The sequence below is a fragment of the Pogona vitticeps genome, chromosome 6, assembly GCF_051106095.1.
Source record: "Pogona vitticeps strain Pit_001003342236 chromosome 6, PviZW2.1, whole genome shotgun sequence".
Classification (NCBI taxonomy): Eukaryota; Metazoa; Chordata; class Lepidosauria; order Squamata; family Agamidae; genus Pogona; species Pogona vitticeps.
In genome coordinates, this window is record NC_135788.1 from 76,929,585 (window position 1) to 76,951,540 (window position 21,956).

A 21,956-nucleotide genomic window follows, 5' to 3' on the forward strand; every position below is an offset into this window, starting at 1 on the left:
TGTGCTGATTTTTCTGTCAGAGAGTCAGAGAAAATGATAATTTTAAGATCTCAAATTAGTGGGTGTCTGGCTGAAGTCTATGCCGAAATGCCAATCGAAATTATAAAAAATTATTCTGAATTTAAAGAAGTTGGTGTTTGCTAGGTTTGGCATAAATGCAGAACAGCTGAGGCAAAGATTCAGAACACTGTCAAAGAAACCAGATGAGTCTTACACACAGCTTGGTGCCAATTTAGCTAAATATCTGGATAAGTGGTTGGCGCAGGAAGGTGTGCAGACAATTCAACAATTTAAAAATATTATAGGATTGGAACAGTTCTATTCCCTTTTACATGGTGAAATTAAATACTTGGTGAAAGACAAGCGACCTGCAGATTTGAAACAGGAAGGAGAAATTGCAGATTTTATTTCACAAATTAGAACGCCTATGTATTCTGAGGAAAAGACTATGAGAAAAAGATGGGAGGACTACAATAAATATCCTAAAGGGCAAGTTAAAAGCCAGCAGAAAGTGGGTGGCCATTCTGTTGGAAAGCCTTCAGAACAGGGCCAAGCCAAAAGCCAGATTTTGGAGGGAAAAGAAAAAGTGGCTGGAAAGAGTTCATGGAGTGACAGAATTTGCTTCATTTGCCATGAGAAAGGCCATATTGCTTCCCAGTGTAATAAAGCAAAAGAAAATAAAGAAATTTTACCTCAGAAAATGAATTTAAACAAGGCTAAATCTGTTTACTGTATTCAGAATGGTCAGATAGATTCCCCTAGGGAGGAGCCTGTTGTCATGGAGACGCCAACAGAGGTCTCTAATACAGATGAGAGCTATGAAGATAATATTCCAGTGGCTGAAATAAGACATTGTCTATTTATAAGAACTGATCCCCAATTATTTGAAGCAGCTGGTGATAATATAGGAATATTTGAACACAACTATTTAGCATTAAGAGACACGTGCTCTCAGGTTACTCTATGTCACCCTGATATCATCCCTCAGAGGCACATTATACCTAATGAACGTATGACTATCAAAGGGATTGGGAAAGAAATGGTAGTTTTGCCTGTAGCAGAAGTTTTAGTTCGATATAAAGGATGGCAAGGAAATTGGCGTGTTGGAATTTCCTCGCAAATACCTTCAGCAGTACTTCAGCAAGTTCTTTTACTTTGAAATCATACATTGGCCTGAAGTATTATTTGAGGGAATGGTTGGTGGCAGCGTGAATTAAGTGTGAGTGAGTGTGACGTAATAGCCCCTTTGTGACGCATGAGGAGGCTGTTACACTACCTTTTGTACATCTGCAATGGTACCTTAAATATTTAATGTAAGATATCTCCTTGTTATTTGCACCATTTCAGATATCTGTGGAAATTAAAATTGTGTTAAAGAGAAAATTCCATTTTCAACTCCCATTTCCAATCTTGGCCATTACTTGTCTCTCCCAACTTCTGGTACTACCAACTCTGAATAAAAAGGTTCCATCTAGTCATCACTGCTGAACAGCGTAAGAGCAGCACTGGATGGACTGAGATGACAATTGTGCTGGAAGTGCCTGACCAGAGTTTCTGGATACACTAACTTCAATTCAATATTACAGTGCCTGTGCAACATAAACTGTTAAGTACTAGCTACTCTTTACCTGTGGCTCTCTTGTAACATCTCTGTGAGCTCCTGCATCTTCTTAAAGTGTTCCTTTGAACTAGCATTCTCGTCAGTTAACGCCTGGTTGTGATGTTCTTCTAAAGAAAAGGAAAGGAAAAATGAAAGGAAAAGATAATTAGTCTACAAATCGGCAACTGCCGTATACAGAAAAGGTGGCAAAATCTGAGAGAGAGAGAAGAAGGGTTCAAATGGATTATCTCATTCAGCTCCACATTTTTTATGTTATGCAGAAGGACAATTTAGGAAGAGTTGTTCCCTCCACTCAATCCAATAGGCAGGGACAATGAAAATAAAGTAGATTCCAGCCTTTAAATAGTTGTACATGCTATTTCTTCTGTTTAAAAAGTCCCCTTCTCAAGGTGTTGTGCCAAACTTCACTGCGCTTTAAATATATGGAGATCAAAATTTGCTCATTGTTACTACAATGGAACAATTTCAAGGTTAGGCAGGGGTTTGGAGATTTCCAGTTTGAAGAATAGCAGATTTTACAAGGTTCACAATTACATTCCAGTGGATTCATTTCCATATTCCTCATTGGCTGAAGAATAACGTTTCTTCCAATGGCCCTAACACTTACTCAGATACTGAGAGCCAGTCTTCTAAACATATGAAGTGACAACAAATTAATAGTTGGCAATGGAGACCTTCCTGCAGCAAACAGGCCTATCTACTGCCAGATGACAATCTGAATTCTCTGTATCAGACTGAAACTGTTAAAATGTTGACACTACATCTCCCAGTATCCTCTAAATCAGTGGTCCTCAACCTTGGGCCTCCAGATGTTCTTGGACTTCAACTCCCAGAAATCCTGGTCAGCAGAGGTGGTGGTGAAGGCTTCTGGGAGTTGTAGTCCAAGAACATCTGGAGGCCCAAGGTTGGGGACTACTGCTCTAAATAACATGGCTATAATGCTCTACTTATAATTCATTGGTCTCTTCTGCTACTGTTTGATGAAAAGCATATGGAAAACAGAATCACTTTTTATATATGTTAAATGACCATGAAATTACTTGCCTGCAGGAATCATAGGCACAGATGGGCACAAACTTCAATGCCATGCATACCCAATGACCCACTCACCAGTCAGAGTGCGCTCCTCTCCTCCTCGTCTTCAGCTGTTCAACCAGTCCCTGGCAGGAGCATGGGGTTGCCTGTCCTGGCTCCTTGTCTGAGTGGCTGATCAGTCAAGGAGGTGGAGCAGGGAAGCCTGTGCTCCTGCAAGGGACTGGTCAAACAGCCGGAAGAGGAGGAGAGGAGCACACGCTGGCTGGTGAGTGGGGGATCCAGCAAGGGAGGTAGGGGAAAGAAATGTGCGGTTCATGCCTATCTCTAGTCTTGGGTACAGAAATGTGAATTTAGCCAAGCTCTCCCAGCTTCTGGCATTTTGTTCACAAAAGTAAAGTTTTGTTCCCACCTGCCCTCATACTGAGAGAAGCTGATTTGGCTGATAATTAGATATGAGCAGGGAATACTGGAAAACACATCAGTTAATGGAGCTTTGGCAGGTGACAGGATATAAACTCAGAGTATAAACTGTCATGAATACTATAGCTAAATCTTAGTTCACTTGTAAAGCGTACACTTTACCGGAACAGCAATAAAGCTTTGTGGCTAAGTGTGATCTATCAGGCCAAATCTTACCTTAGCCACAAGCTAAGCAGCCTTAAGTAACCTGCTGTTCTCTCAGCGTCTGTATGTTCAATCTACAATATTGCAATGAAAATAGGAGCATCCCTTGCAGTTATTCTAATGATTACATCCACCACTATCTTAGTGCTATGGTCATCTTTTGAAAAGGCATATATGAATAAAAAAATTCTAGCTTAAAACAATAAATAACCTTGTTGCAGCTTCAATACCAACATTAGGCTGTTTGTGATAAAGGGTGTTAGATAAATTAAAATAGATATTCAGACTAGCAGTGTAATTGTGAAGATGTCTTTCAGAAGGAGATAAAGCACAACTTACTCCCAACCTGAGTATAAGATGTGGCTTAAATTTTGATTCTTCTGATTTCTGCTTCCTTAAAGCACATTCCTACACATAAACAATTCAGAAATAACCACTTTATTGAAGGGGGGCTGACCCCAAGCTAAGTGTGGATACGATTACAAATACACTCTGGTTCTAAGACAATTAAGCCAATGGGCTTATGATTTAAACTGCCTGATAATGTTATACTATTAACACATCTAGCAGTTTACTGGATAGTAACAGATAAATCAGTGCATAATTAATCTGCTATATATCAGACTTCCTTGAATTTAAAATACATTAAATGTTCAATAGGACTATGAAATTGATAACATTCTTCCCATCCCATAATACCATTTTGTTAAGTTACACAAAACAGGATAGTATTCTACCAGGACCTTTATGGGAAATGAAGTCTTAAATATTTTTCTGCAATTCAATCCAGATTTTAAAGAATATCTAAAGAACTATCAATCCATAAATAAAATTACAACCAGCATTATTTAATGCACTTAGTCCCCCCATTAGCTGATAAACTTGCAATGATGAAAAAGTGTTATTGTTATTAAGGATATGGGTTGTGTATTGCATTTCTGCAGGTATGATACAATTTTGTTGATTCTTCCCACCTTGTAGCACAAGTTCCTCTGAAGCTACTTTTAAGTTATAATTTCAAAAAAGACTGCAATGTATCCACTGGGCTGTATGAAATTTTTTGGTTCTGGGCTGGTTGGTTGGTTGATTTATTTCAATTACTTTAAACTTAAGAGAACAATTGTTCATTAGATTTCATAGATGTCATTCTGTACATGTTTAAGCACACTCATGAACTGATTACTCCCACACCTTTTCCCAAACACTCACTGGGGATCTGTAATGGTGCCGTAACAGCAGTATCTACATTCTGGGCATTTTGTTCAACTTTAGAATTCTGTACTTTCAAGGCTGCATTTTCTTTTAATAAGTTATCCAATTGCTCCTTCAATATGTCCTAATTTAACAGGTTAGGGTAGAAATGGAGGTGGGAAAGGAGAAATCAAAGATATAGAAACACTATTAGATTAAAATAATGATTTGAATTATAAAAATTTCTAGCTGGTTTTGATAAGGCAGTTCAAATTGAAAAAAGCAGCTAACAGAAAAAGCATTTATTAAGACATCACCTATGTGAAGTAATAAATTCATCTATGAACCCTGTGCAGGGAATGCTAATACAATACAGATGTAGATAAGAGATAGGGCTTTTGGCATTTCAGTCACTCCTAAAGCAGTGAGACAAAAATCTTGGTGCAAAACTAGTTGGAAGAAAACAAACAATGACTAGCCGAAAGACTTCCTATACTGAAAACACTTCCTCTTACACTTATAAGAATATACTTGCTGCTGCAACAGAATTGGCAAGGCCACCTTATCAGCACATCCATAGTCTTTGGGCACTGAGGGTTGTGATGGCACACCACGCTGTGACTCAACAAGTAAGCAAAGCTGTAAAATGGAACAACATCCAGGAAAACTACTAGGATCTCCAAAAATCATTTCCTCTTCAGCCATGTAAGAATCTCAATTAACTATTCCTTTTGCCACATTGTGAACCTGGAAGAAAAGCCTTCAAATCCAATGGGGGAATTACCAAGTCATGAGCTAGGATGCCTCAGGATTCTGGTGCCACGTTGCTTGGTTAACATCAGCTTGATACAAACTACAGTGGTGCCTCGCTCAGCGATTGCCTTGTTTAATGATGTATTCGCTTAGCGATGAGGTTTTTGGAGCGATTTTGCGCTCTGTTTAGCGATGTTTCCAATGGGGAAATTTCGCATAGCGATGTTCGGGACCTTGTATTCCAATGGGGGAGAAAGAAATTCACCAAAAATTAACAAAGACTCAGAACAAAGCCAAATTAAGTTTGCAAAGGTTTTACAAGGTGCACTAACGATTCCAAGCATTTTAAACAGTTTTTGAACATTTTAAGACACTTTAAAAATAGCGAAAACTGACCTGTCAAAACCATTGAAATACATTGAAACCTATTCAATGCATTCCAATGGGAGAACCGCATTTCACTTAGCGATGTTTCCTATGGCGATTTTCGCTTAAGGACGGTAATCCGTTCCCATTGGAACGGATTATCCGGTTTTCAATGCAACTCTATGGGAAAACGCGTTTCACTTAGCAATGTTTTCCCATAGCGATGGGGGTTTTTTGGAACCAATTAAAATCGTTAAGCGAGGCACCACTGTAGCTGCTTCTGTATTGAGATCTCCCTTCATACGTTCCACTCTCAGCTTCAGCAAGCCCGTGCCCTGCTCTACTGCTCTCGGTCAGTGCATGGCTCATAGTGAGCAGCCGCACCCCAGTGGGAGACACACGTACTACTGTATGTGCCCTTGTGGCACAGTAAAACCTAGTTGATGGCTCCTCCACAACAGAGAAGAGCTGTGAAGGTTGAAGAGAGCTGAGATGAAGAGAAAATTCTCTTCTAGGCTGCTCTGAAAAGGTAAAAACCAATAGAAGAGCATAGGTAGAAATATCTTATTCAAAACGGGAAGAAATGAGAACTTCTCAGAAGTGGAACTGAGGCAGGAAAAATACTGGCTTTCAATATTGTTCTCTTACGGGGAAGGGGATCTCAAAGTTTCATTGGTTTCATCTCTGCCTATCAGAGTGAGTAGGAAGAGAAACCCATCCTAGGATGTCCTTCTCCACAGAGAGAGAAATCTACTAGATATTGTAAACCCTAAATCCTTGCAAAGGATAGACAGTTAAGTCAAAAATAATAAAACAAAATTCAAATGCTATTTCCAGCAATTGAAGATTTGACACCCTGTTATATCTTACAATTCTGCACACACACACTGAAATCATTGAAAGAAAATACTGCTCTGAGCTTACCATCTCTTTCTTACTGTTATCCAAGTCTGATTTCAGACTATTAATCATGGCACTGTACTTCTCCTCTTGTTCAACCAGTTGCTTTTGTAAAGTGTCTTTCTCTAAAAGGAGGTTATTCAACTGTTGATTCTCTGAAGTAGACTTTTTCTTTTGATTTGCTGGCACAGATTTCTGAATTCCAGACAAAATAGTTTCTGCCTGGGCTAGGAATGAAAAGAGATTTGTTTGAGTTTAAATGCATGGGCTTGGGAGGGATAAACCTGAATCCTTCTTACCTGTTCATTGTATTACAAATTCAGTGATGTTAATCAAGCAAAGGGCATGCATATGCAATAAAGGCGTGCATCTCTATGCATCTCCAACTTTGCAAGTGTTGGAGAGAATGATGGGAGAAGCAGGGTCATTCCTGTCCTACAGGAAGCCACAACAGCATTCAGCTCAAGTAGTGATTTGGCATGTACGAAGGGACTAAGCCAATACAAAGAAATGCTCAGTCTCAAAATACGTTCTTACTTACATAAAAACTTCTTGTTGTGATGGAGGGATTTATGACCATTCCAGTGTATGTCGACCAAATCTAAAAGACGTTCCATGGGTCCTGCTTTACAGAGCATTTTATCTGCCAACTGTATTGTCCCTTGAGGAATGCCCTTAAATAGATAAATAGTTCTTCAACACAGTAAAGACACAACTAGGCAAAAGAATCCAGCAAAGATTGTTTAGGGATGAAATTATATACTGTATGTTGCCTTTTCACTATTGTAAATGAACCCTCCAGACCTAAGATAACTTAAGACCAAACCCAGAACTTCATGCAGCTTGTAGGCTGACACTGAGGGAAGAGATGCAACAATGCAAAAGGTCATACTCTGATACTCAGATGAATATTAATGCGATTGTCTGAGATTGTTTGATGTCATTCTGGGATTAAGCTGTAATTTGGACAAATGCCAGCTGTGATGAACACAGGCTTCCGATCATTTCCTAGGGGGTCTGTAGGACTCTGTAGGACTCCTGAAGTAGTCAAAAGCACCTTATCTAGGGGTCTGACATCTGCAAATATAAAAATATATTTGGAAAAAATAGACTTTTTGCTTTAGATGGTAGATTCAAGACAGTGGACACACTTTATGTAGGGCTACTTCTGGAAAGTGTCAGGAAATGTCAGCAGGTCCAAAACATGGCAGCCAGACTGCTAACTGGGGCTGGTTAAAGGGACCACATAACTCAACTATTATAGCAGCTCCACTGGCTGCTGATCCCTTTCTGGGCACAATTCAAAGTGCTGGTTTTAACCTATGAAGTCCTAAACCAACCGGCGATGGCAAATCTTTTTGAGCCTGAGTTCCGAAACTGCAACACAAAACCAATTTATTTCCAAGTGCCAACACTGCAATTAAACCTAAATACTGAGGTCTTAGTTTAGAAAAAACAACAACTGCCCTTGCACTGCAAGGGTTAAATGCTTGTGTTTTTCCTAGGGGAGGTATTAACAGAGAAATACTTACCAGTCCTCCAATCCCCTATCGGGCTAGACCAGTAATGGCCACCATTGCACCCCTCAGCTGGACCACTGCACCAGCAAAAGGGAGTACTAAAATCCGGGATTGGAGGCCGGGCAAGTATTTGTGATCTAGCCAAAAGGTTAATATTAATGTTTATGCCAAACATTTAAAACTGAGGGAAAAGTGACTCCACTGACAAAACAAGCAGTACATATACATTCCGAAATAGGACTTAATATGGAGGAATTAGGGTAAGGAGGGAAAGGGAAAGGAGGATGGGAAAGTTATTACAGTATTCCTTTAATTAAGCATTGCTATTTCAAAGAAACCCAAAAGGAAAATATTATTAACTGTGAAACTGTCCCAATTTATACCATCGCTAGAGACTGAAAACAAATGTGAACTAGTATAGATACACATCTTCTAGAAGCTTCACTATACCAATGTATTACAATGGACTCATGAAAAGTCACTGTATATAGCAAAAAGTACATTTTAGGTATTCTTTTCACTGTTCAGATTTAACACCTACACCTTTGCCATTTAACCTTTGATCTTCAGAGTCAGGTTCTTCCTGATTATGTCTGGCTGTCTTCAAAGAATTAAGTAGTTCATTCACATCTGGTGGAACTGCAGAAAATGAGAAATATATAATGTTGAGCATAAATTATTTTATTCAAAGTAGAAATCCTGAAACCACAAAATTGTACAGGTTCCTCACAGCAGAAATGTTTTGTGAATCAAGGGCTCCAAAACTGATATGAATGAGATAGATTCAGTATAAACTAAACTATATATCTATATTAAACTAAATACTAAACTGTTTTTGAAATGGTTGCAGCAAATAATTATTTATTTTTCTAGATATGGAACTAATTTAACATCATAACATCAGCTATTTGTTTCAATGGAAATTTATTTTACCAACAGCTTTCTTTTACAGAATGACTATTCTGACAGGATCAGAAAACTACAGGACTCAAAAAGACCTGAAGCCTATCTAGACAAGATCACTAACCAATAACATAGGGCCAGAAACCATTTTATCAAACCCCAACCACATCTAACAGTAATTAAAAGATAGTTAAAATTTGCTTTCCAAGCAGTACACTCATTCCTCAGTTTTCCTCTAACAGATGACCCAGACTTCCACAAAATTTGCTAAGTAGAGCCAATTGCCTTAAGAGTTTGCCAGCCCATACACACAAGCTTTAAAGGAAAACAGATCAGTTGAAGAACAGAACCACTAAAATGGAAAAGACTTCAGAGATAATCTAAACCAAACATCTGTTCAGTGCAGGCTCTGCAGTGCAGGATGCAGCTACAGCATCCTTCATATTTCTATATCCATCACCTCCTAAAGCACTTTCTTTCACTACCAACCCCCCATTAAGATTTTCCCCAATTTGCTTTCCCCAAATTTTTTGTACCTCTCAACTGAAAGACTTGCCTGAGACAGAGAGAGAACAGAAATCACAATAGTGGACATTATTCTAAGATAGTGGTTCCCAACTTTGGGTCCCCAGATGTTCTTGGACTACAGTTCCCAGAAATCCTGGTTAGCATAGTTAGTGGTGAAGGCCTCTGGGAGTTCTGGTGCTAGAACATCCGAAGTTGGGAACCACTGTTCTAAGAACTTCAGAGGATCCTATGCTGGACTGGCCCAAAGGCTTCTCTAGTCCAGCACTCAACCAGGAGATTATTATTATTATTTATTTACTGGCCAGGCATGTAAACCATACCCGGAATTTAATATGGCTACCAGCCACACTTAAAAACACTACACACACACACACACCATAAACAGAAAATTCACAAGACAATTAAGAGCAAATTCTACAAAAACCAATTGCCTCAACTCCCAGTTGCGTCAGATGGTTACAAATTCAGCAGTTTGATGGCACAGGGAAAAAAGCTATTTTTGTGCCTCGATGTTTTAGTATACAGCGTCTTGTATCGCCGACCAGAGGGGAGAAGATTAAACAAGTTGTGACCAGGATGCCGTGGATCTGCCGCAATCTTTTCCGCTCTCTTTTTAACCCGTGCAATGTACAACTCTTCCAATGATGGCAAATCAGCTCTGATTATTTTTCCAGTAGTTCTGACAGTCCTCTGAAGCCTGTTTTTGTCCAGTTTGGTTGCCGAACCGAACCAAACAGTTATGGAAGAGCAGAGGACAGATTCAATAATGCCTCTGTAAAATTGGACAAGCAGCTCCCGAGGCAGATTGAATTTCCGAAGTTGTCGTAGGAAATACAGACGCTGGTGAGCTTTTTTAATGATGCCATCGATGTTAATTGACCATTTCAGGTCCCGAGAGAGTACAGAGCCCAGGAACCTGAACGACTCTACTACAGAGACTGTGCTGCCTAAGACGGAAAGTGGGAGTATACAAGGGGGGTGTTTTCCAAAGTCCATTACCATCTCCACCGTTTTCTGTGGGTTGAGCACTAAGCTATTACTGTTGCACCATGCGACAAGATGCTCAACTTCCCATCTGTATGCCGACTCGTCACCGTTCTTAATAAGTCCAATGACCGTCGTATCATCTGCAAACTTTAGAATCTTAACAGAGGGATTCGTGGAAATACAATCATTCGTATATAAGGAGAAAAGTAATGGGGAAAGATGAGTGCAGTAGCAATCTCCTATGCATGCTGTCCATCAGCTGGTACTGCCTTTAAAACTGAATGCTATAGGCAAATACAGGGCAGCTACTCAAAGCCTGGCAGAGGGAAATATTGTTGAGCAGAATGGGCTACAAGTCATTGATAATATGTCTCAGCTGGAGCTGTACGTGACTATGAATAACGTTATTTTACTCTCTGTTTTGGGTCTACCTTGTAGCAGGTTATTCCTGGGTACCAGTCTAGCTCTGTCAGTTTTTTCACCATGATGTACTGTCTTTTAATAAATGCCTGCTCTAATCCATGAGTACTGAGGCTCTCTCCTGTGGCTCTAAGCATATCCAGTTATAATGGGGAGCCTGACTGCAGACAATGGACTTGGCATGTTCTGGGTGGAAGTTGGAGGCATGTAAGTATGTGTAACAATCAGTGGGTTTTTGATATTTTGTCATTCTTATATGCCCTCTGTGTAGTTGTACAGTGGGATTCAAAAAGTACACTTCTGTAGTAGTTCACACTCAGATTGACACATTCTGGTGAAGTTTCTCCAGTAAATCTATGAGTTTAGATGACAATAGAATCATAAAGGACTAGGACTGGAAGGGATCACAGAGGTCATCAAGTCCAGCACTTGCCAAAGAAGGAATTCCCTACCTAAAGCATTGCAAACATGTGCATACAACCTCTTCCAAACAGATGCACATACAACTTTTCCAAGGCGATCTATTCCACTGTCAAACATTTATCACGGTTAGAAAGTTCTTCCTAATGCTGAGTCGATAATTTCCTTTCCTATCATTTAAATCCATTATTTTGGGTCCTACTCTCTAGTTGCAGAAAACAAGCTCACTCCAACTACTATATGAAAAGCTTTCAAATATTTAAAGATAGTTATTATGTAACTTCTTAGTCTTTTCTTCCCTAGACAAAACATGTCCACCTCCCTTAATAGGTCCCATTGGATCTTAGTTTCTATATTCTTTTTCACCCTCATTGTCATACCCTTAATGACATTCTCAATCAATCTCAGGTGGATGTTCCAGGACAGCCATCAAAATATTTTCAAACTATAGAGTCATATGTGTGCCCATTTCTGTACCAGTAACCTAACCATACATATCGTTGCTGAAGGTGAAACAGTTATGTCTATAAAAGCAAAGGCAGATGACACCTTTATTAGACCACTAAAAAGTAAAAATAAAAATAAATTGCTATCTTTCATCTTCATCAGGCTAGCCATCAATATATTGTGGATAGGTCTTTAAAGTAAGTTGTAACTAGAAAAGGCCCATTTGAACCAAATCTATGGAGGAACTGACTCCCCAAGTACCCACTGATTCAATGGGGCTACTCTAGTATGACTTACTACACTAAGCAAAGTATGGTAAAGTATTCTCAAAGGCTTTCATGGGTGGCATCCAATGGTTGTTGTAGGTTTTCTGGGCTGTTTGGCCGTGTTCTGGAGGTTTTTCTTCCTAACATTTCACCAGCCACAGAGACTGGCAAAACGTTAGGAAGAAAAACCTCCAAAACACAGCCAAACAGCCCAGAAAACCCACAACAACCATATAATAAAGGTAATATACTGGGAGTTCAGTGCAAGTAATGAAAAATTTCATGAAATCATTGTAATTGAAAAATAATATTGTTCAAAGATGGTAAAATGAAGTACATGATCTGCATAATCCACAAGGTGGCACCATTTATATTTTTAAAATTAGAGAATGGCCAAATAACATCTGACAAAATGCTTTCCAGGGTATTCTGACCACATTCATTCATTCATTCATTCATTCATTGGATTTCTATCCCGCCCATCTAGACCAAAGGTCTACTCTGGGTGGTTTACAAATTTAAAAACAATAATCCAGAAACATATATTATAGATCCAAGGTGGAAAAAGTATAAGAAATCAAATGAATTATTATTCATTTCAGAAAATACATTGATGGTCAATGTAACAACCAGAGTAAAAAGGTCACTAAAGAAATCCTTAAGTTGGTTTACACACCGCTGCAAACTTTGTTCAGGTATTTCTGGGGTCAGACATGTTGAAATTAAAAAACACAATAGTTACTGTAGCAGAAAAAGGAAGCACCAAGGTAGGAGATTGACAGCTGAAATCTCAGTGCAAGTGAAAACCACCCCTGGAAATTCCAGTTACTGAGCAAATGGAAAGGCTCAAGCCAACCTCATCAAACTCTATATAACCCTGTTCACCTAAATGAGGAACAATTTTACATCAAGGTATGGCAAAGGGAAGGTAGTATATTGCCTATTAAATTGGTTACATTCGAGATTCTCTCTGTGACGTTCACCCCGTGCCCTGTTTGTTTCCTACAAACCACAGGCCCACGCTAGTGACGTTCTTTCGCTGCCACCAGTGGATTTCTTTTATCCACAATGTAAATTATTTTTCTCAAACACTGGCTGCCAACAATTGGGAGTTTTTATTAAAGTTACAGATGTTGTTTACTCAGAATCACAATCATTGAAATGTTATCTTTTGTTTGCTTATTTGCAATTTAACAAACTTATGTATTTACTTGTTACAACTCACACTTCTCACTTTGACTATCTAGTTCTGTCTGCAAATCTCTCTATTTCATTTCTCTCACTCTCTCTCACCAGACTCTGCCTCCCCCCCAGGAGTGACGTGGGCATCCGCCACACTCCCCTTCCTATTTTTTCTTTTCAACAGCTAGCTGCCCTAGTCTTCACTACACTTATGACTGAGTTTGTGTGAGAATGTGGGATGGATAATTGACTCTGTTACGTGGGCTTTGATTGGATAGGAGAAAGCAGGGTTAAGGACTATCTCTCCATTATTTTCTATTTTCTTTTAAATGCCTGACTTTATTTGAAGAACCTTTTTTTTTCTTGCTGCACATAACTGTATGTATGTTCCAGAGCAGCACTTTGATTTATGCTAGATCATGAACACACTCATGCAACCCAGGACACTGACTAAGGACAGTAAGGGTACACCTCCTCCATCTTGAAGACACATTTCCTCCTGTTTTCTTTGTTACTTTTCATTTACTGTTTAGTGCTGTGCAAAAATACCACAGAAGCATCTTCTGTCTGAACTCACAGAATACCTGACCCCTTTCTCAGTGGAACAGAAAAGCTTTCGTGTGTCACCAGCTTTACTTTCAGAGGATCCAAGGAAAATTATCACATGAGCAACAGTAAGCAGCATACATGGGGGGATTCATGAAAGGACACAGTTCCCACAGGGGATGGAGGGAGATAAGGAAGTCAGTAGGAGCTTTTCTTACACTCTAAAGGTTGACAACATTCCCAGAACTAATGGCATTGTGTAGCATCCCACATCCCAGGCCATTCGCCTTTGTCCTCATCATTTACAGTCCTCCTCATCTAGTTGGTCCTGCTCTAAACAGAAAATATTCAGACACGTATCAATTTAGATTATATTCACACATCCCTAAATTGAATTAATTTGTGTCTTGACATCACAATGCTCTGTGTCTCCTCAGCCCTGCTCAATATTAGTGTGATGTCAACACTGTGACATCAAAACACAAGTAAGTTCTACAAAACATTACAGTATTTATGGAGTAGAAGGTATTACTGCAGCTAGAAGTTAGTTTCACATATGGCTTCCTTCTTAGCAAGGCCACAGCAGCAATTCAAAACATTACCTGGATGGGGTGTAAAATCAGCATAAGTTGTCATTACTTCATCTGCTTCAGTGTCATCAGGAAACTTCAAATTAGCATTTCTCTTGAGCAGTTCCTGTTGCTTAGTTCCTAAAAATGCAACTCTAACGCCAATTTTCCTTTTCTCATGGCCTTGGCTAAAGGCACTGTGGGCATCTGGTAAAACTGGTGAATCAGGCAAACGTCTGTAGTCTAGATTAGGGGGGTGGAGTTAGGAGAACACAAATTACTATTTCCTTATATTTATTTATACTTTATTTTACAAATGTTAGCGTATAATTTGTTCTATAGTCCCTCACTGCCAGGAAGTAATGCAAGTACATATATTTGAATCCTAAGTAAATAACCCATTTTACAAAGTAGATAAGCAGGAAGAGCTTAGAAAAGGTTTTTTTCCCCCAGAGCTCTTAAGTAAATTTGACAGATGCACCTAGGGATAACTAATGAATGAAATGTTAATAAAGTTTAAATCACTAAATTCACACAGGCATTGATAAGACTAAACACCAGTTTAGAAAAATTAGCAAAATTACTTGGCAAAGCCACTCCAGAACTGAACTTCTTTAGTGAGCAAGTGCCAGATCTTACCAAGAAAAAATACCTTCTACATAGAAACCAGCACATCAGAAGAAACTATTTAACTTATCTGTTTTATGCTTAATGAGATTATGTCTGTGGGATTGCATTCAACGATATGAACAGCCTGAAATGTTTGTCCAACATCAGTTTTAACATGCAATGTTGACAGTTGCATGTGTGTGTGTGTGTTCTGTGCAACTGGTTGGAACCAACTTACAGTGACCCTAATAGAGCTTTCAAGGTAAGGGAGATATTTAAGGAGTAATTTTATCAGTTCTACTACCTCAGTTTCCACAGCCAAGTGGGGATTCAAACCCTATTCTCTAGAGTCCTAGTTCATCACTCTATTCACAACACCACACTGGCAATTATTTATTTATTTATTTATTTATTTATTTATTTATTTATTTATTTATTTATTTATTTAATTTATATGCCGCCCACTCTACCCAGAAGTCTCTGGGCGGCTTACAATAGTTAAAATTCAATACAATAAAATGATTAAAATACAATTAAAATACAATTAAAATTGCCATCATCAGGACCCACAATTTTCTCCCAATTGCATACACCAGCTCCAAAAGAGCAATTTCACCCTATTTACAGCAAGTGTGCATGCATCTTTTTCTGGTAGAAGCAAATACCTTCAGTATATAAAGAAAGCGTGCATTCAGAAATGCAAGGAAGCCATCATCAACTGGAGTTGCATAGTACACAGCTAAAGTATACTTACAAACACCTTCTCGCTTCACATTGTTTGAGATTTCATATGGCAAACACTTTTCATGCAATGCATGAATCAAAGTTAACTTAATATGAATATGACCTTAACTGAATTTACTGACTAGATTACAAGCTATGATACATTATTCCACCATTAATTGTTCTCCTACCCACTTCTGCAAAGGAGCCCTCTTTGGAAAAGGACTTAGAATCCTTAGCAACCAGTGACCTCTAGCAACCCCCTGAGCTTTAGGTCCAGGAGCAGTTTGAGACCTATGAGAGGTGTTCTATCTTCTAGCCAAAAAGAAAGGAAAAACTGTCTCAGAGCTGGAGCTATGCTCAAGGTCCTGAGACCATCAGTATTTAAACAGACAGGCGAGAACCTTGCTGCCTAGAAAAAATGTTGTGTTGCAAAAGCCAGACCTCATATCTAAGGGTCTCCTGACAAGGAAGCCTGAAGCTTGAGTGGCGTTTCGGCAGCTCCTGTTAATAAGTTTCAATATGACACTAGAGTGAAACATCTTTACTAACTTTGGACACCTCTCCCTAGCCTTTCCTGCAGATTCTCTGATGGAATCTCTGTGTGTGATTTCAGACTTTCTTTCTTTGACCTTGCTTCTTGCTTGCTCCATGGCTATTACAACCCAAGAGATTCCTCTCAGTAACCTGAGAAATTCTCTTTTGGTCTATTGTCCATCCTTGCCTCTGCTGTATTATGAGATCTCCACTGGTTTTGGAGCTGGCCCACCCAAACCCTGCAACATGGCTGCACCTTCCTGTTACTAGCCAGGATTCCTGATCCACTCCCAGTAAAAGCCCTTGGGAAAGCAGGACAATATCTACTCTAAGCCTAAACCCCTCAATTTAATGAAAATAGAAAAAAAAAAAAACAACCAAACAAATTTGGATACAACATACCTTTATCAGTTTCTTTCATTTTTAACATGTTTTCATTTTCGGATACAGCATTCTAAAAAAAAAGGGGGAGGAGAGAAAAGTATAAAACTATAGTGCTCTAAAAGGTCTCATACAAATCTGCTTGTTTTGAAAGAATGCAGGTTTTCCAGGTTTCATGTTCTTTCTTGAAATAAAATTAGATGGCTTTATTGGTCCTGTTCAGTACTGCAAAAAAAGTTACCAGAAAACATAAATACTGAATCAAATGCCAAATCCATATATTGTTTTAGCCCTCATGCCTACGTTCCTAAGGAATCCTCAAACACTTGTCATCCAGTAAGAAGAACCATCTGCTTATCTGTTGCAACAGTTCCTTGTGCAGTCACCTGCCCATTCACACATATGGGTTCTGTTCCTATCCAGAACAATATTTTACAACCTTCTAATGTTGAATATTTTGGCTGGAACCCTGTCTTATGGCCTCCCTGTGCAAGCCCCGATAGAAGTCTGCAGCTTAGTTCAATGAGACCAGCACGGTAGACCAAACAATAAAGAAACAGCACCAAGAAGTGAGAGCGAGCAGGTTATTGGAATGCTGAAATATTACCTTAAGCCACTACAATTATAGGTAAGTGATCTGTTCTTCATCATTGTCTCACTGCATCACACAAATGGTTACCCTAGAAAATTTATCTGTCAGCAGGTGGGTAGATATATCACTGTAGCAGAGATGAGAGCACAGTAATATTGAGCAAACAACTGCAACTGCACTGCTGCTTTGCAAACATAGATTTAAAAAGATAATAGACTGAAAGAACTGGGTATGTTTACCCTTGAGAAAAGAAGACTGAGGGAAGATATGAAAGCACTTTGATTTGAGAGCTTGTCATACAGAGCAGAGGCAGGATCTGCTCTTATCCCAGAGTGCACGAAGGACATGTAATAATGGGCTCAAGTTACAGGAAGACAGATTTTGGCTGAATACCAAGGAACAGCGCTCCGTGTCTAAGTCGCACTGGCCATGTGACCACGGAAGATTGTCTTCGGACAAACGCTGGCTCTATGGCTTGGAAACAGGGATGAGCACCGCCCCCTAGAGTCGAACACGACTGGACAAAAATTGTCAAGGGGAACCTTTACCTTTACCTTACCAAGGAAAGCTTCCCAACTTTTGGAGCAGAAGAACAATGGAACCAATTATCTTGGAAAGTGGAGAGCACTCCAATACTGGAGACATTCAAGAGAAAATAAGACAACTATTGGAATTAGTAAACCTATAGGCCCCTTCCAACTCCATTATTCTGTGATTCTATGATATGACAAGTGTACCACTTACAGTAATATTTCAGGTTCTATTGGTTGAATGCTTTCACAAATGATGAGGCAACAAAATTCAACTGAGTGGTCATGGTAAGTGCCTGCACAACCCTCTTTGCAAACCACCAAGAAGAAATAGATCCACCTCTTCTTATTGAGGATTTTCTTAATAATGTCTTCTGAATAATCATGAGCATGCACGCCTAAGCCAGTAAAGAAATGACTAAAAGTAATGAGATTAAGACGACAGTGCACTCAGGAATGGCTCTCAAGTCCCTTGAAAAGCTTGATGGTAGAGGTCCCAACCTCTCATTGACGCCACTAGTCATTCCTATATCAAGTATCTGTTTTCTCTATTCATGAGCAAAGGGACCGAGTTCTTCCAAATGGTTGATGCAGATGTCTTAGGAGAATTGTTCAACTGACTGGACAGCCTCTTCCCACAAGAGAAACTTTAAGTCTCCTGGCTCTGTACCAACTATGTTAACTTAATGAAGTGTCAAAAAGAATTGATGTGATGTTGTTCTCCTAAGACAAAGGAGACGTTGGCCATGCCTTTCTATGACAGGAATTTTCCCACAGCACACAGACCTCTCAAAGACCTCTTAAATAATCTATTAGAGGCCCAGGTACATAAAATTAGAAATTTAAGAAATATTTTTAAACACAGCATTTTTTTAAAAAAAGCAAAGATAATGAAAAAAAAAACTGGAAGAAAAGACAACGTTCCCAGAAAATCAAGAAATGATTTTACATCAAAGAAAGGTTCTATACATGCCGACGCTGTGGTGGTTGAAGCAGCATTCAGCATAATGCCCCTCCCAGCTTATTTATTTATTTATTTTGTATCATCTGTAGACCACCTTTCTCCCAGTGAGATCACTGAAAGCACTCACAATGATAAAAGAAGTAAAATTTAAAACACAATAAAGTACAGATTGAAAAGCAATTACATTATGACAATAATTAAAAATCCAATAATAAAAAACATTTAAAACGTTAAAAACAAACTTAGAAAAGTTAGAAGCCAGCATCCAGGAACTCAGTCAGCATGGGGAAGAGAGTGGGGCACCCACTGAAACTCTTAAATTGTAGACATTTCTAAAGCAGAACTCTGCACAATCCCGGAACCTATGCACATGATACATAGACACTAGGGATATGCTTTTTTCTTTTTCTGGACTCCATCTCCCAGAACTCTCCATAAATTCCCCAGACAGAATTCTGGGAGTTCCAGGCCAGAGACCCAAATCTACAGACATCTACATCTCATTCACTTGGCCAGGGCTCCATGGCTCTCTTGGGCCTTGCTTCCTGCTGTCAATGTCCAAAAATAGGTGCTTCATAAATGAATACAAATATCCCCGCACAAGTGGAAATAATGAGGGAAATAATGACTGTCCACTCATTATTTTGCCACTGCCACTGGCTCCATGGAGGCTTCCTAACATGCTGTTCTCTGAAATGGATTAGCCACTCTACAACGGCGCGATAGGAAGGTCTGACGAGCTCGTGTCAGCAGTGAAATAGTGAGTGGACAGTTATTTCCACCTGTGCAGGGATATTCGTATTTGCACTGCACTTACACAGGCATAAACATTTTATTGGATTCTGATCACTGACTCAATTGCCAAAATCCTATTGCTAAACATACTAGGCTCACTGAATCAATGAGGATTCTGTGAGACAGCTTATCTGTATGTTCTAGTCATTCAAATTTACCTACTCTTTGTCTTACTTCAGCATTGTAAGTTGCATAAGATTTACCAAAATGTTGAATTACAATTCAGCAATTGATTCAATGGGTCTGCTGTCTCCTAATGAAAGGAACGTACCAGAATATCTGCAAATATAGTAAATTATTTGTATTCCAAGCAAAAAGTACATCCTCTTTAATCTTCCCTCAGACTTTCTGATAGCTATAATAGCTATATAGCTTCTGATAACTATAAAGTGGTGCCTCGCTTAGCGATTACCTTGTTAAAAGATGAATCCGCTTGACGATGAGGTTTTTACGATCGCTTTTGCGATCGCAAAACGATGTTTTAATGGGAAAAATTGCTTTACGATGATCGGTTCCCTGCTTCGGGAACCAATTCTTCGATTTACGACAATCAGAAAACAGCTGATTGTCAGGTTTCAAAATGGCCACCCGCTGTTTAAAATGGCTCCCCACTGTGCTTAGGACAGATTCCTCGCATTACAGGCACCAGAAAAGGGCCGTCCTATGAGGATCTTCACTGGACAATTAGGTATTTAGCCGACTGGAATGCACTGAGCGGTTTTCAATGCATTTCAATGGGGTTTTTCCCCCTGCTTGACGACGATTTCGCTGGAACGGATTAACGTCGTCAAGCGAGGCACAATTGTAATTACTATCCCCTACAGCTCTCCTGAATTCTCCACGAATCCAGCAAAATATCATAGCTAGTGTGAAACCATGACAATTCTGAAAGTTGTTATCACCATTTTAAGTTTAGCAACCAACAGATCTACTTGCTTAGAAAAACAAGCATGTTGATGGAAGGAAGTGAATTTATGGGACTGCTCAACTATCTGAGGATAGCATTTGAGAACTGTGAATATTTTATTTAGAAATTGTATTTCATCCCACAGACATTTTCTATATTACAAAACATTACAATGTCTTTGTCTGGTTTCCTTTGGGAACTGTATAATGACTTAAGGGATTCCTGGCACAAAATTGATAAAATATGGGGTTTTATTTCTGTGTGAATTTTTACCTTGCATTTCTTCGTTAACAAGACAAACTGTGGATGTGAGACTTCTGACTTCTGATGCCTCCTAATACTTTCTTCCACTTTGTGAATACCTCAAGAAATAAAAAGTTTCAAAAGTGACTTGGTCAGTAAAACATACAGTGGACCCTCGACTTACAGACTTTTCAAGTTACAGACTTCTCTGGCTGCAAAATTTAGATTTGACTTGCAGCCGGAGAATCGACTTACAGACCAGAAAAAAGCCAAAATGGAACAAAAATAGAATAAAAACTGCCAGTTATGGGATTAATCGGTTTTCAATGCATTGTAGGTCAATGGAGATTCGACTTACAGACTTTTCGACTTGCAGCCACTGTTCCAATACGGATTAATTCTGTAAGTAGAGGGTCCACTGTACCACACATTCTACAGAATCACAAAATACTCTAACAATAAACAATACTGATGAAGAACAAGTGTTTTCCTTCTTAATGTTTTATTGTTTTCTTCATAAAAATAACTACGAAAAGGGCACAGCTCAATTCTCATAGATTTAATTAAGAATCATTTGAACTACATTCATTTCTCCTGAAGAGAATGGCAAAACAGTCTCATTTTTAACAAGAGGCATTAATTCACCAATATTCCAAATCCTCAAATCAAAAGGCAAATTGTCAAGTCCACCATAAAGATTTATGAAATATCCCCATGTTATTAATTTTTATTGTTTGCTTGGTTTAGCTCACGCAAACATATACTTCCATTCCATTCTGGGCTAAGGAAGGAGCAAAAACTGGTCATGAAAGGGTAATTTATATTAGACTGCTGTACTCTATCCTGATAAAGAGACAAGAATGGGAGTCAGTAACAATGTTCAGTATAGCCAAAAGAATGGTAACAGAAAGGAGTTAGTATAGAGATGAAAGTGATTTTCTCCTCCTTTGGTAATAAGACATTCTAGATATGTGAAAGCCAATATGATGCAACAGATTCAGTGATGAACTAGGACTGAGAAGGCCCAGGTTCAAATCCCCACTTGGCCATGGAAATTCAGGTGTGTGTGGTAATGATATAAAACTACCCCTTAATTATCTTGCAAATCTTGAGACCCCTATTTGGGTTGCTGTAAGATGGATGCTTTGACAGCACATCATCACTAGATCGTTTAAGTTAAAGAAGTCCAGAAGTATTCAAATATTCTGCAGTAATTTCTCTGAACACTTTTTTGAGCTTAGTTACTCATGTTTTTAGGACACACAGAGAAAAAGGAATGCGTTCAGAACCTTCTGAAAATTCTTCATTTCACATTAAGTTCTGCAAGTAATTCTAAGTGCTTTGAATGTGTCAGAACATGATCCAGATTACTTAAAACAGCCTTAAATATGTCAATT

The 21,956-nt window shown here is 39.0% G+C and overlaps 1 protein-coding gene across 11 annotated transcripts in view; it reads right to left on the reverse strand.

The window, feature by feature from the left end:
- CEP72 (centrosomal protein 72) overlaps positions 1–21,956 on the reverse strand; it is an 89,930-nt gene that overhangs the window by 40,766 nt on the left and 27,208 nt on the right. For 4 of the 11 annotated variants that reach the window (XR_013537437.1, XR_012088510.2, XM_078377615.1 and 1 more), the window contains 8 exons: positions 20,590–20,678; positions 16,550–16,601; positions 14,312–14,521; positions 8,552–8,649; positions 7,032–7,164; positions 6,515–6,717; positions 4,490–4,616; positions 1,629–1,728 (listed from right to left, as the gene is read on the reverse strand). Coding sequence is in view for 3 of the 11 variants with exons in the window: in XM_078377615.1 (XP_078233741.1) it covers positions 1,629–1,728; positions 4,490–4,616; positions 6,515–6,717; positions 7,032–7,164; positions 8,552–8,649; positions 14,312–14,521; positions 16,550–16,601; positions 20,590–20,678 (1,012 nt within the window). In the remaining 8 variants the exon portion in view is untranslated. Of the gene's footprint in view, positions 1–1,628; positions 1,729–4,489; positions 4,617–5,255; positions 5,458–6,514; positions 6,718–7,031; positions 7,165–8,551; positions 8,650–14,311; positions 14,522–16,549; positions 16,602–20,589; positions 20,679–21,956 lie in introns of all 11 variants that reach the window. The other 7 variants (XR_012088513.2, XR_012088514.2, XR_012088516.2 and 4 more) reach the window with 5 other exon arrangements.